The following is a 14,545-nucleotide window of genomic DNA, read 5'->3' as shown; positions in this document are numbered from 1 at the left end:
ATACCCAGGTGCAAATATTTTCCCCATCTCTGACAGAACAATAATCAAGATACATAATTTATTAATGCAGAACTGTTTTAATACAGCTTTTACCAGGTTAGCAGTTATAGCAATGGCAAAGGCTGCTTAAAAATAATTACTTATTACTAGTCAGATTGAAATGTGCGCCCAGTAGAGAAGTATTAATACAGTAATAAGATGTCAAAAAGAAAAGCAATCATCAATAGGTTCTGTTACATTAAAGATTAATTAATGTTATTCCAGTTGGCCAAGGTTTACATTTATCTTTTTTTATTCTCCATACAGTTTTGATACAGTCCATCACTTATTCTCTGAAAGATAAGCAACCTTATGCAAAATGCTAGGGAAAAAAGTAATAAGCAAAAGAAATTAAAAAGCAGAAGATAAGAGGATATGAAAAAAAATTCTAAATCCTCCAAGCTCACTAACTATACCTGTCTGTACCTTTGCATCTTCGTTCTACCATGTCTCCAGCAAATATACAAATAAGTTCATTTGCTTGTTCATAATTTATGTATAACTCATACTCCATTTTCAGTGATGCTGTAATGTTTAGATACTCCCTCCTTGTTATGTCATACAATCAGCCTAAAATACACTGCAATTAATTTTGGTTTTCAGATAACATGACATTTTCTGCAGAAGGACTCAAATGTTTGTATCTCCTAACAGTGCTTTGTTAAGAGAAACATTTCTATACATTTAGCCATATAATCACAGAACAACCACAGAGAAGTTAATTTGCCTTGCTTTGCTTCTTGCCCAGTATGGAACTATATATACTGAATATTCAATTTATTCTCAGCCATGATTTGCTTCCATTGTAGACTGCTCTGTTGCATACTACAGCCAAACTTCAGCTCCATATTTATACAAATTGTTCCATAATTCAGATCCATTCAGTTTATTGTGCAATTTCTCTAAACATAATAAACTTTCTCACCTTCATAAATGTTTCACTGCTTTCCCAGATTTAAATAGCTGGCAGTTTTATGGAGCATATTTTCTTCATCCAGCAAAGTAATTTCATGACTCTGCAGCACATTCAAAATTCATACGGCTAATTATGTAAAAATACAGTGTCACCTTGAAAGCCAAAATCAGTGGCTGCGTATAGTATGTATTGTGTTTGTATTACAAAATGCACAGATGTTTGTAAACCAAGGTTTTGCCAAATTTATGGAGAAAACAAAACACTTAGTACAGATTGATATTGTGCTAAAAAAAGGACCTGATTTTATCATGTCTTTTTTATATACAAATTATACATTATAGGTAGTTTGGGAAGTCCTTTTTTATGTTCTTCCAACACTCTTGAAAAGCAAAACATTATGCAGTAAAATAGAATTCATTGAGGTGGTGCAGTAGTTAGAATGCAGTATTGCACACTAATTCTGCCGACTGCCAGCAGTTCAGTCCTCACCAATTCAAGGTTGACTTAGCCTTCCATCCTTCCTTCCGAGTTCAGTAAAATGAGGACCCAGATTGTTGGGGCAATATGGTGACACTGTAAACTACTTAGGGAGAACTGTTAAGCACTATGAAGCTGTATATAAGTAAGTGCTATTGCTATTGTGTCCTATGAGGTTATACATCCTATATAAATATTTGTGAACTCACTAACCTCTTCTTTTTCAGTTGGAGGCTGAAGCTGTCTTCCGTGCCATCACCATTGCCAGCCAGACCAACTGCCCCTTGTATGTGACTAAAGTGATGAGCAAGAGTGCAGCTGATCTGATATCACAAGCCCGGAAAAAGGGTAAATTTCTGCAGCTTTGTATTTTCATCTTTTATCTTATTTTCTGGCTCAGAACTTGCAATCAAACCTTACAGCCAAAATGCACCCCCTGAAGTAAGTGCACATTGCCCATTCTACAGAACGGGAGCATAGGTAAAGCGAAAAAGAACATCTCCGAAATTGTTCAAAGGGTGCAAAAACTTTTCATAATCTTGAAGCAGTTGGTGAGAACTGGGGAAAAAATGACTGCATTTGGAGGATTGACTTACAAAGAAAGTGGGTAAGAGAGAATATGGGGTGTCAAACTCAATTTCATTGAGGGCCGCATCAGCTTTGCAGTTGCCCTCAGGGGGGCGGGTGGGTGTGGCCTGGGTGGGTGTGGCCTACTGTGTGGGCGTGGCTAAAGTGTGTATGGCCTACTGCAGGGGCGTCCAACTCAATTTCATTGAGGGCCACATCAGCATTGCGGTTGCCCTCGGGGGGCCGGGTGGGTATGGCCTGGGTGGGCGTGGCCTACTGTGTGGGCGTAGCTAGAGTGTGTATGGCCTACTGGGTGGGTGTGGCTAGAGTGCGTATGACCTACTGGATGGGCCTGGCCAGCTCTACATCATTGGCATCAAGGGTGCCTATGGGGGCCTGGGCAGGAGTGGGACAGATCTGAGGGTCTCTGGCAGGAGGAGGGTCTCTGGGCCAGGGCCAAGGCAGTGGGGGCCGTTCCCTCACTGTTTCCAGGATGGCTTTGGGGGCCACATGAAACCACTTTGCGGGCCGGATCTGGCCCCCGGGCCTTGTGTTTGACATGTCTAGCCTACTGGGTGGGCATGGCCAGCTCTAAATCATTCGCATCAAGGGTGCCTATGGGGGCCTGGGCAGGAGTGGGACAGATCTGAGGGTCTCTGGCAGGAGGAGGGTCTCTGGGACAGGGCCAAGGCAGTGGGGGCCGTTCCCTCACTGTTTCCAGGATGGCTTCACGGGCCACATGAAACCACTTCACGGGCCGGATCTGGCCCCCAGGCCTTGTGTTTGAAATGTCTGTGGTAGAGTAACTTTTGTAAGTCTTAGTTCCAGTTACTAGAGCACATTTTTATTCGTAAAGTTCCCAGATGTATCTAGTTACCTGACACAGAAGGTTCAACTTAGCAGGTCTCATGCTAGGAGTATTCCTTTTTACTTTAAAGCAATCTGTAACTCATTTCCTTGAAAAATGAAAGTTCATCTGATCTTGGTTTAAAAGCAAACTGTAAGACATATCAATTTTTAGGCGCAGGTGCTTTGTCCTTGGCTTTGAAATCTGTTTGTCATGGTTCGGATCAACAGGACCAAAATAGGCATTAGATATAAGTGATTGCTGCCTTTTAAAAAAAAAGATACGTTATTTGGTTTCCTGCTTCCTTCCCTATAATGCATGTTCTTTGTCCTTTTTTTCCCCCATGACGATCCTCAGGGAGTGTTGTGTTTGGTGAGCCAATCACAGCCAGTCTTGGAACAGACGGAACCCACTACTGGAGTAAGAACTGGGCAAAGGCTGCTGCATTTGTGACTTCTCCACCTCTGAGTCCAGATCCAACAACCCCAGATTACATCATCTCCTTATTGGCCAGGTTGGTAATGGCAAGAAAAGGGAATAGCTCTCCTTTCCCTACCTTTCTTAAAGATTTTGAAATTAAAATGTATTGCTGCCTAGAGTTTGGCAATAGCGTACACACTGAAGTCCCTGATTACAAAGCTTGGTTGTAGATTTAAATATGAAAGAGTAATATAATACATCTAAAATGAAGATAAATGGTGAGCCCCACAACGATCCATTAATGAGAAAGAATTATTTTGGATTCTGTCTTCAAGAATTGGCAGTGATTTTCCCTTCACAACAACCTCATAAACAATGATTATTTTATTTATTTTATTTTATTTTTTAATTTTAATTGCATTTATATCCCGCCCTTCTCCGAAGACTCAGGGCGGCTTACAAGCTTATGTGGTGTGGATTATACTGAGGCAGAGTGACTGACCCAAAGTTATCCAGTGAGGCTCCTTCATTGAAAATGCATTTGATCCTGTGCCTCCCCAGTTGCAGTCCAGCACCTTACCAACACCACGTCACTGAAAAGCAAGAGAAACCAATTAGTTAGAACAGAGTAATATTTAACCAAGATGCATTCTGCCACAGGATTAAATGGCCAACTAAAATGTATTGCATGATTTGAACATAGCTAAAACTGTCTGGCATAGTAAAAAAAAAGGCCATTCTGGTAACAGGAATTGCACATAGAACCTTGGCCATAGTTACTTGGGAACCATGAGACACGTTATGTATTCCTGTGTCTGAGTGAGTTCTGTGCATAGTTTTGCTGACACATTTTATGTAGATAATGCATGTGAACATCTGCTTATGAGAAGCTACATCTGCTTCTCATAAGCAAATGTTATTCTCTGTCTTGGTACAGCCCTCAGGAGGTTTGCATGACAGAAATCTTTGCTTCTGTTTATATTTAGTAAAATAGACCTAAATGACACAGATTTCTCTGTGCAGGAAAACGTATTTGGTGCCAAATTATTAAGAGAAGATAAAGATTATTGTTGGGTTAGAATTTTGGTTTAGAGATCCAGACTTAAATCTTCCCTTTGATTCAGAAAATAAGATAAACGTTCCATCTGGAAGCCAAAGATGTTCTATATTTTTCTGTTGTTTAGACAAGGCTTTAAGGATTTTTTCCCTTTCTTAATTATAGTACATCCTTTCAGGTCTTGAATGCCTGGCAACTAACAGATGTCAGGAAACAGGAAGTTTCCATAAAAATCTGTACATAACCCCTTTATTATGATATAATTTTTTGCTGCCCCCTACTGTCAATAAAGATAATTCTTAGACACAATAATTTTATGTCATTGGTTAGTACTTGAATTATTAAATTTCCACCATTTTAGATTAATGTGTGGGTAATATCATTTTAGATTACCCACATATAATAAGAATTGGAGAAGATCACAAAGCATCAAGATCTGAAAATTGAACTTGAAAGATTATGACATAAACAGGCCATAGTGGTCCCATTAGTTATTGGCATGCTGGGTGCCATGCCAAAAACTATTGGATGATACCCTGTGCATTGACAAAATTTCCTACTGTCAATTACAGAAGGCTTCACCTATACTATATTGATACATTGCAACACCCTAGATTCTTGAGAAGGATGTGATGTATATGAAAACCAACTCTAGCTAAAGAACTGGCAGTTGTCACTTCACATTGTTGTGAAAAGGTGATGATGATGATGATGATGATGATGATAATCAAAAGTTAATTATTGGTTTTTAAAGAATTACATGGATTTTTAAACAGTCAAATGACTGCTGGATTAAAGTCTTGCTTCTCTTGCTTCCACATGCATGTCTTCTGTATGGCTATACAGAATTCAGTATGTTTGGTTAGAACCTCACTCTCTTCATTTTTATATGTACTCCCACAAATTACTTCAGTTTTTCTTTGATCTCCACAGTGGTAGTTATAGCATCATTATAGCATCTCCAAAATATTTCTTTTGTCATCCTTTTTTTCCCTAATTTTACTAAACATACTTTCAACTTTGAAGTTGAACTTTTGCAAATGATCTTGACTGTACTGTTTGGAAGATTCTCTTTTCCAGATGCAATGCTGCGGGGCCAGGCTTGCATGCTCTGATGGACACAGTTATGCCTTAGGGATGAAGAGCATGCTGTGGATTCCTTAGAGAGCTTAGTAGCAGTTGACTCAAATATTCTGTTGCTTTCTCCATGTATTTGTGCCTTTCTTTTGTCATGGGTTTGCCACAATCACAGGGAACATTTCCATTTTTTTCAAAAGCCACCATTCTCAATTCTCTTAATTCACCATCTCCGTTGAATCACATGCTGCTTCCATAACATTTCCAGCAGGAGAATACATAAAAGGCATTCAAACTGTTTTCCCATAACAAGCTTTCCACTGAGTTCTATTGAGGTTCTTCACTGTTCCCAAGAAAAATAAATGTATTGGATACATTTGAACTTTCCAGACCTCTTTCTGCTTAGAATCGTCACATTTGCTATAGTTTCTGAATTCCACTTAAAGATTTGTGGCTTGTGTCCACTGATTTGTGTAATGCTAATTCTCACATTTTTATCATATCATATGTCATACCAATGTCCATACCTCTACTTTATTGTGAGCAGTTTTGCTCTTCGACCCCACCATGGCTTCTGCAAATGTATGGCCACAGCAATGACATGTCTACCCTTGAAGGGAATCATCCCATAATCATCTTGGGAGTACTTGCTTATACTTGGGTCATCCTGTAGGGACCTTCTCAGGTGTGTTCTTGACCTGCTGTTGGTAGCTGTGGAATACCATTCTTTGACCTAATTTAATGTCAAAGATAGAATGAACTCCAAAATCATCCTCATTTCTGAATCTCCTTCCAATTCTGTTTGGCACTGGGGACGTAGGGAATTACAGGAGAAGTAAAATTAGAAAAGCCTCTTCGTTCTTTTATCTGCAAGCCAAAGCCAACTAATCACATTTATAGGAACAGAAGTGATTAAACACAATTCCAATTGGCAGACGTTAGATGAGGGAACCATCACAAGCTGTCCTCCCTCGCATGTGGGGTAGCCTTCAGTGAAAGGTATTTCAGCTCTGCTTCCCACTTTACCATATTTCCTGTGAGAAAATATTGCCAACATTTTGTGAAAAGGGTCAAACTGAGGGATTATTCCACTATCCTGCTGCATTATGAGAGATCAAGAGCATCTTTTGCTGGGATTTAGAAAATAATTCCCTGGGGATTGCTTCTGTTAGATCTTCAGGTTGGTTGCTGGGAGTGAAGAGCAAATATATTAAATCAGTTTGCATTACAGGCTCATCTGGAGTCTTGAACTGGGTCATGGATGTTAGGATTAACTCCTTATCTTATATATACTGCTCAAAAAAATAAAGGGAATACTTACAACAACACAATGTACTGTATTTAATAGTAGGATGTCTTAATCTTTTGTTCCCTTTATTTTTTTGAGCAGTATATTTATGGTCATGTGATACGCAGGTTTGCTAGAATTCATTATGCCATTAGTCATTTGAGTACTTTGATGGTGACTTCCTTTGCTGTTTTTCAACACTGGGTGCTCAGAATTGCTTTCTGCACATGGTGTCCTTCACTGAGAATCAGAAGAAAGAGCTTATGGTTTAGGAACCAATATGAAAAGTTTTGTGAAAGGTTGCTTTAAACCTGCATCACTCTAGAACTGCTTTTGCTAACATTGAAGCAATTCAGGTTCCATTTTGTTAAATTTTCAGAGCGATATATATTGTCTAAGCTGTATAAAGGTGTGAACATATCATCCTTAAGGTGGCTGTTATAAAATTCTTTGCCTTGTCTTTCCTTGCCACATAAAAATTCCAATACAAACAAAATTCAATACATTCTGAAGTCAAGACAAAAACAGTAAAACATTTTTATAGCATTCTGCTTATTAACTCTTTGAAGTATAGAATCACTGCTTTTCAAGAAAATAAAATCTTATGAATTACCTGTGTGATAATAGTCAAGGTCTTAGGATCGCTAATGTTTTAATATGTTTGTATCTGCTCTTGAGCACAGTCAACATGCTAGACTAGCTTATCAAAGAACTATTGTAGCATAGGCCGAAGCTCTTCTTTTTTTGAATAGGAAAACTCATTTTCTGCAAACATTTCATGTCACATTGCTCGTGTGGCTAGAGTAAATTTACTCTAAAGAACAAATTAAATGCAGCTTTTTGACTTAAGGGATATGCAAAATGTTTTGTGGACAAACTTCTGTGTTTAGAAGAGCTAGTTTAGGCTATCAGTGGCCAAACTGAAATGCACATGCTTTTTATCTTTGATCTGTAAATAAAACAAAATGGGTCAGTTTGTGCTGAGCCTAGACATAAACACACTATTTTGGGCAGGAATTGTTATGGTTAGGGAAGAAATAGGAGGAAAAGGCATTACTGGCCGAGGGGAAGGAAGGGAAGGCATCAGGAAATTCAAGAGTGAAGTGGTGTGATATACAGTGCTGGGATACTAGCAGGAGCAACACTTGTGGGGAGGGAGAGAAGGCCTTCTCTCCCTGAGAAGATAGGGTAGCCAGTGGAGTGTGGTGTCCTAGGATACTGGCCGAGTAACAGTGAGGAAAGCAAGGGGAAGATGGTGGGCAGGTTGGGGAGCTGGTGCAATAATTTGCCCTGGAAACTGGTGAGGGAGTGGGGAGCATGTATCAAGCTTGCCCCCATTCACTGTGTCCTGATTTTCTTTCACATACAAACAACCAAAACATTTCAGTTCTGCCTGTTCCTTACAATGCCAGGGCTTGTTCTGGATTCAGAAAAAAAAAACAAAGTCATCACACAACTAACATTTCTTGACATTGAAATCAAAGCCAGAATGAGCTCTAAATCCACCTATTAGGATTTCTTTCATTAAAGATCAGAAAAAACTTTCTTAAAAGAATTTTGCCACGAGTAGAAAATATAAGATTGTAACATTTCAGATACTGGAGTGTTCAGGATCGATACCTTTTTGTCTTTTTGAGTGTTAAAATAAGACAGAAATTACTACTCCTGTTTTCCTTTTTTAAAAAAAGCAAGGTTATTTCCTTGATCCTTTTTTATGAATCTCTTGCTTTTGTTTGCACTTGCCTGATTGTGACCCTTGGATCCGTTTCACAAAGTGGCTACGTGCTATGAAGAGTAAATTTTCAATATAGTAATCATTTTGTATCACTTAAGGGAGCAATATGTATTTTAAAAAACTTAATTATATGTTCTCCACATCTATTGCCTCTCCTATTTGTCACTATTAAAACTTTTTAACAGATTACAAATAATTATGAAGCAAAAATAGCCTGAATGGGTCGGGGGCATATGTAACCTTTTGATTTCTCTCTGAGCCAGTGGGGACCTCCAAGTCTCTGGAAGTGCACATTGTACATTCAGTACAGCACAAAAAGCAATTGGGAAAGACAACTTCACCGCCATTCCAGAGGGAACCAATGGCATTGAAGAACGGATGTCTGTTATATGGGACAAAGCAGTGGTAAGAAAAAGGGGCTATGGGAGGAAGGCAGTGATGTACTGAAGCTTGGGATAATGTGGCAGGAAGTTTCCGTGACACGTTCAGAATAAAGGTGAATTGTGGGAGCTGGCTCAGACTCAACTCAGTTGTGAAAAATGAAGATACAATAAAAGAAGCTGCTGCATACAATGACCACGAGTATTTGTCTGAGTTTTGTTTCTTTTTTTCTTCCTTTAAAATTGAAATATTTAATTATGATAGGTTTTTTTAATATATATATAGGAATGGATGTGCCCAGGACAGTTTTTGTGCCTATGCCATTATAATCCCTGCCTTGACCCCCCCCCCCTCCCATTAGGTCTTTTGTGTTAAATTTTTTTCCCAATTCTTAAGTCTTTAATTCTACTAAAATAATTTTTAATTGTTTGTTGGGGACAGATTACAAAAGGAAAGGGAAGAAACGTCAATTAAAGGAAGAAGATTTCATTACATATTAATGGTTTTGTTTTTTTCATTCTTTTGCTTGCTTGTTTTTTTTTTGTTGTTGTTGTTGTTTTAATTGTGGGCCACCCAGAGTCACTCGAGTAAGGTAATTAGGTAATTAAATAAAAGAAGTGGGAACTGCTGTGTAGAGCTTTATGTGAATAGGAGAAACGTTGGATGGATGTAAATTCAGTCCTGCCCATTCCTGATGTGCCTGCTTCAATCTACTCTCTGTGGGTCATTTATTACAGGCTACAGGGAAAATGGATGAAAACCAGTTTGTGGCTGTGACAAGCACCAATGCTGCCAAAATCTTCAACATGTACCCAAGGAAGGGCAGGATTGCTGTTGGGTCAGACAGTGACCTTGTCATTTGGGATCCTGATGCAGTGAAAATCGTATCTGCTAAAAGCCACCAGTCAGTAAGTTGTTTTTTGTTTTCTTTTTTTCATACAGTCTAAAAGGTTGAATCGCTTGATTTGTTGCCACAAGTGAATTGTTGGAATTTCAGTCCACAATTCTGGGGTTAAATACTAAACAGTTGTGAGTAAAGTGAATATCTCTTTCACATGGGTTCTCTTTGAAAAAACAAGCCAACTAGGAACAGGAGTTTCCAGTTTGGGAAATGAATACTGTTTCAAGTCTGTAATGATTTTGCAATTGGATTACTTTTTAAGTTTTTTTTTTTTGCACGGCTCACTTCCTTTAACTCATGGGGACAAAATGCCCTTCACTTGATAGGATAAGATCTTGAACCTTTGTGTTCTTAATCCTTAAAACCAAAGTCCTCCTTAGATAATAGTTTGTGTTTTCAAAAGTTTGATGTAATATTATTTAAATATTTTTAACTCTTTATAATAATAATAAAGTTGGAAGGGACCTTGGGAGGTCATCTAGTCCAACTCCCTGCTCAGGCAGGAAACCCTATACCATTTCGGACAAATGGCTGTCCAGTCTCTTCTTTAAAAACTTCCAGTGTTGGAGGCAGGTTGTTCCACTGGTTAATTGTTCTAACTGTCAGGAAGTTTCTCCTTAGTTCTAGGTTGCTGCTCTCTTTGGTTAGTTTAGCTTCTTGTTCTGCCTTCAGGTGCTCTGGAGAATAGCTTGACTCCTTCTTTGTGGCAGCCCCTGAGATATTGGAACACTGCTATCATGTCCCCCCTCATCCTTGTCTTCATTAAACTAATGAAGAGAACTTCTTAATGACGTCTTAATGAAGTCCATCCTTTTTGCTCCAGCTATTTAGATTTTCATCTCACCTTAATATGAAATTAAATTGAATGAATTTCATAAGCAGCATAATAACTACACTAATTGTTATATGTTGTAGGCAGCTGAATACAACATATTTGAAGGAATGGAGCTGCGTGGAGCCCCACTGGCTGTCATATGTCAGGGAAAGATCATGCTTGAAGATGGCAACCTCCATATAACACAAGGGACAGGACGGTTCATTCCTGGCACCCCATTTTCAGATTATGTCTACAAGCGCATCAAAGCAAGGAGGAAGGTAAGGTAGACAAACCTGGATTGTAATATGAAATTAATGCCTGAAAAAGTGTTAAGGAAAGGAACAATATTTCATCATTTCATTTGAAAGCATCTGGGAGATTCCTAAATTGCAATGGGACTCCACTAATAAATCCCTAGTCTTTACATCAGTGCTTCAAAAATCTTGAAATTTCTATAAGAATTGCATTTACAAAGAAAATACCAACATTAAAAACGCCCACACACAATAAGAGGAAGAGAAGAAATTATTTACCTCAAAAATGCAGACTTTCCCCCCTCCACCCAAAAGCAAGGTAGCATAATCCTGAATTTTTGCAGGTTTGTTTATAAGAGCCACCTCTGTACTGTTTCATTTTCATTAAAATGGCAAACACAAATCTTCCGTGATTTAACGCATTTCTTTTTTTTAAAGACCACTCAAGCTGGCTTTGCTTGTAAAAGAACACCTGAATCTAATGATATGAAAACTGGGGATCTTGATCTTTGACAAAGGTCTGTTCAGATTCAGTCAAAAAAAAAAAAAGTAAACCTTTGCTCCTATTTATTTGAAATGCGCAAACATAATTCCCATTACATTGTCAGCTTCCTCCAATTATCAAAAAATTCCAACAATATTTATAATCATGAGTTATTTGCAGTAATGGTCAGCAAGAAGTGCAAAACTATATAGAGGGTGTCAAAATCAAAGCCATATTTAGAATCAAGTTCAGGCTCCCTTGAAAATCATTCTGATCTTTAGCATCGACATACGAAGACATTTGATGTTGTGCATAAAAACAGCAGGAACCTGTCCAGGCAATCACTGAGAATTAGACACAATTGAATGGAAGAGCGGGGAAAAAATTGTTAATGAAAGTCATAAGCTAATTACACCCTTGGTTTCCTCAGTGAACTTTCCATTTTCTTCTCATTGTATTGCTTCTCTTATTGTTTTGCTTTTAGGAAGTAGCATTATTCTGTGTTTAGAAGCCCAACAGCCTCTGGATTGTATTAGCTGTTTCCATTTTATAAATAAGGATGAAACGCACCAAGCAAGCTGTGGCAATAAGCCTACTCCCCTCCCCATCACATGTCTGGCCTCACAACAAAATAGGCTTCTAGCCAAGAGTCCCCAACCCCTGGTCCGTGGATCGCCACCATGCCGCGGCATGCCAGAAACATGAAACCACGCCCTCTCTGGTCCGCGGAAAAAACTCTCTCCACGGAACTGGTGCCTGGTACCCAAAAGGTTGGGGATCTGTGTTCTAAGCATATCAAAAAGGCTTTTTTATATTTAACTGCATGCACACTGGTTTCCACACATGTATATCCAAACATGTGAATGTATAAGATGGTGATAGGAGATTTTTGTGTGAAAAATCCGAAACGTTGAACATCGTCTGTTCATAAGAAAAAGTCCGGGGTCATTATACAGTTGTAAATTTTGCTTCCTTTCGTTACTTCTGACAGATGGCTGAAATGCACGCTGTGCCAAGGGGCATGTATGATGGGCCTGTGTTTGATTTGACTACCACACCTAAAGGAGGTACCCCTGCAGGCTCTACTCGGGGTTCTCCTACTAGGCAGACACCACCTGTAAGGAATCTTCACCAGTCTGGATTTAGTTTATCAGGCAAGTAAGAGAAGATTGCATTGATTGCAACAGAAGGCATCAAGAGAAGAAGTCCTAGTGTTATTTGGCATATTTTCCCCTAGTTACTCCAAAATCATTGCCTCTGTGCCACATTGGTAGGCCTCAAATGCTACAGTGGAAAAAGAAAATATGCATGCTATGGCTTTCTGGAGCATATTGCTAAGACTACTCATAGATCACATTCCATTTCGTTCCTATATAACAAATGATACGTGGGGAAGCCAATTCATAATGAGAACAGCAGGACAGGTGACTCTCACCTCTACATGTGTGATCCATCTCCAGTTCTTTCTACATAGTGATCACACGCATATCTGGAGCTGACCAGCAAGTTTGCTTGAATGCGTATTTGCACATAACAAGCTAAGGATTATTTTTCAAATAATAATTTTCAAAATGGAACAGTAGTATGTTATAGTCTTCTAATCTGAATATTTCTTTTCCCATCTCCCCCTGTTATATATGCTCTGCAGGTACTCAAGTTGATGAAGGTATTCGCTCGGCCAGCAAGCGCATAGTAGCCCCTCCTGGGGGGCGTTCCAATATAACATCTCTAAGTTAAGCTTCTGATCATTGGGAAAAGAAAGAAAATGGAAAACCATTATTTGGGAAAACAGAGCAATGGTACCTTGATATTTAAAAGGGGGGGGAAAGAGCAATGGAGAATTCAGATTTTGAAGAATCAATAAGCCTCAAGCCTTATGTTTCATAAAATGCTACTCGCTACCTAGCTTTAAAAAAATATTGCGGGTTTCCTTTTTTTGTTTATTCATAGCCTTAATATTTCCCCCATTTTTTTTTACATGCATGCAAATCTGACAGGTGATTAAGTTAAAAATATGTAATTGTACACAGTGAGTGCTTGTGCAAGGAACTCGTAAGAAAGGGGCTGGAGAAAAGAGGGAATGGCACAAGCGAGCTCTTTAACCAGGGTGCTTGTGCAGAATCAACCCAGGAGTTTAGTTTAGTATAGGGAGGGGGGACAGAAGACGGTGGGCCAAGGTAGTGGGAGGTGGATTGGGGGAGGGGGGGACAGTAGATCTTTGTATTGTGTCCATGTTCTTCTGTTTCCACTCAGTGCTGACGAGACAAAGATGCCTCAAAACAATCATGAGGCTGTTGGAAAATTCAATCATCTTTGTAATGGCTCTGTTGTATCACATTTTCCTGTTAGAAATTTTATTACTTCGTACATTTTATTGAATAAAAAATTGAAAGACATTTTCTTTCTAACCGACTTGCTTTGACAAAGTAGTATTGTGTGTCTCTTTCATTCCCGTTCCTTTGAGACAAAGCCGATAGGAAAAAGAATGTGACTCTGGATTACAGGAAAGCACATCCAATTATCTTGGCATTGATATTCACATTAACTTATTTACTGCCCATCCATGCTGTCTGTTTCCACATAAAGTTATTAGCGACTTGCCCAAGGAAGTTGTAGCATCTTCCTTCCTCAAGAGGGCTTGATGGCAACACTCTCAGTATTTTCATTTTTCCCTCCCAACTGTGGAAGAGTAAGAACAAGCTGGGTGTCTTTGATTTTGCGGAGCTCTCAAATCAGTGGAATTCCACGTCAGTTCTGAATTTATGAAAAGATTTGTCTGCTGCAGAACAAGTCTTACTTTATTCCTTTGTATAACTTCATTGTTATTGATTACCAATTTTGCAGCAATGGAATATAGACTTATTTGCTTTGAGAGAACGCATTTTATTTTGAAAGGCACTTGCTTTCATTTTAAGTAAGCAAGTACAAAAGTCAAAGCAATTTTACTCCTCTTTCCAGTTTCTCTCATTTTTTTCCTGCCGCTGGCAGAGTAACACTTTGAAGGGATGAGTTCATTTGATTTTGAAGGCATGCTGTTAAAACAATAGATTTTTATCCACCCACTTATGACTGTCTACCCCTGGATATTGTCCTATATACTGGTAGTCCTCAACATACAACAGTTTGTTTAGTTCCCATTTCAAGTTCAAGAGCCTTGGTGGAGCAGTGGGCTAATGCCTCCTTAAGTAACACCAGCTGCCTGCAATTAGTGCAGGTTCGCATCCCACCAGGCTCAAGGTTGACACAGCCTTCCATTCTTCCGAGGTAGGTAAAATGAGGACCCAG

At 39.0% G+C, this 14,545-nt stretch overlaps 1 protein-coding gene across 2 annotated transcripts in view; it reads left to right on the top strand.

Moving 5' to 3' along the window:
* Window positions 1-13,510, top strand: part of DPYSL3 (dihydropyrimidinase like 3) — a gene marked incomplete at its 5' end in the record, with an annotated part of 65,918 nt that extends 52,408 nt beyond the window's left edge. Inside the window, 7 exons of one of the 2 annotated variants that reach the window (XM_083355371.1) lie at window positions 1,660-1,780; window positions 3,204-3,360; window positions 8,687-8,828; window positions 9,542-9,712; window positions 10,621-10,800; window positions 12,252-12,414; window positions 12,909-13,510. In XM_083355371.1, the coding sequence (XP_083211497.1) occupies window positions 1,660-1,780; window positions 3,204-3,360; window positions 8,687-8,828; window positions 9,542-9,712; window positions 10,621-10,800; window positions 12,252-12,414; window positions 12,909-12,997 (1,023 nt within the window). In that variant the 3' untranslated portion in view covers window positions 12,998-13,510. The remainder of the gene's footprint in view (window positions 1-1,659; window positions 1,781-3,203; window positions 3,361-8,686; window positions 8,829-9,541; window positions 9,713-10,620; window positions 10,801-12,251; window positions 12,415-12,908) is intronic. The other variant, XM_083355372.1, reaches the window with a different exon arrangement.
* Between the last annotated feature and the right edge of the window lie 1,035 nt (window positions 13,511-14,545).

Source organism: Vipera ursinii, assembly GCF_947247035.1.
Source record: "Vipera ursinii genome assembly, chromosome: 2".
In the NCBI taxonomy this organism is placed as follows: Eukaryota; Metazoa; Chordata; class Lepidosauria; order Squamata; family Viperidae; genus Vipera; species Vipera ursinii.
This window is presented reverse-complemented; position numbering and strand designations above follow the sequence as displayed.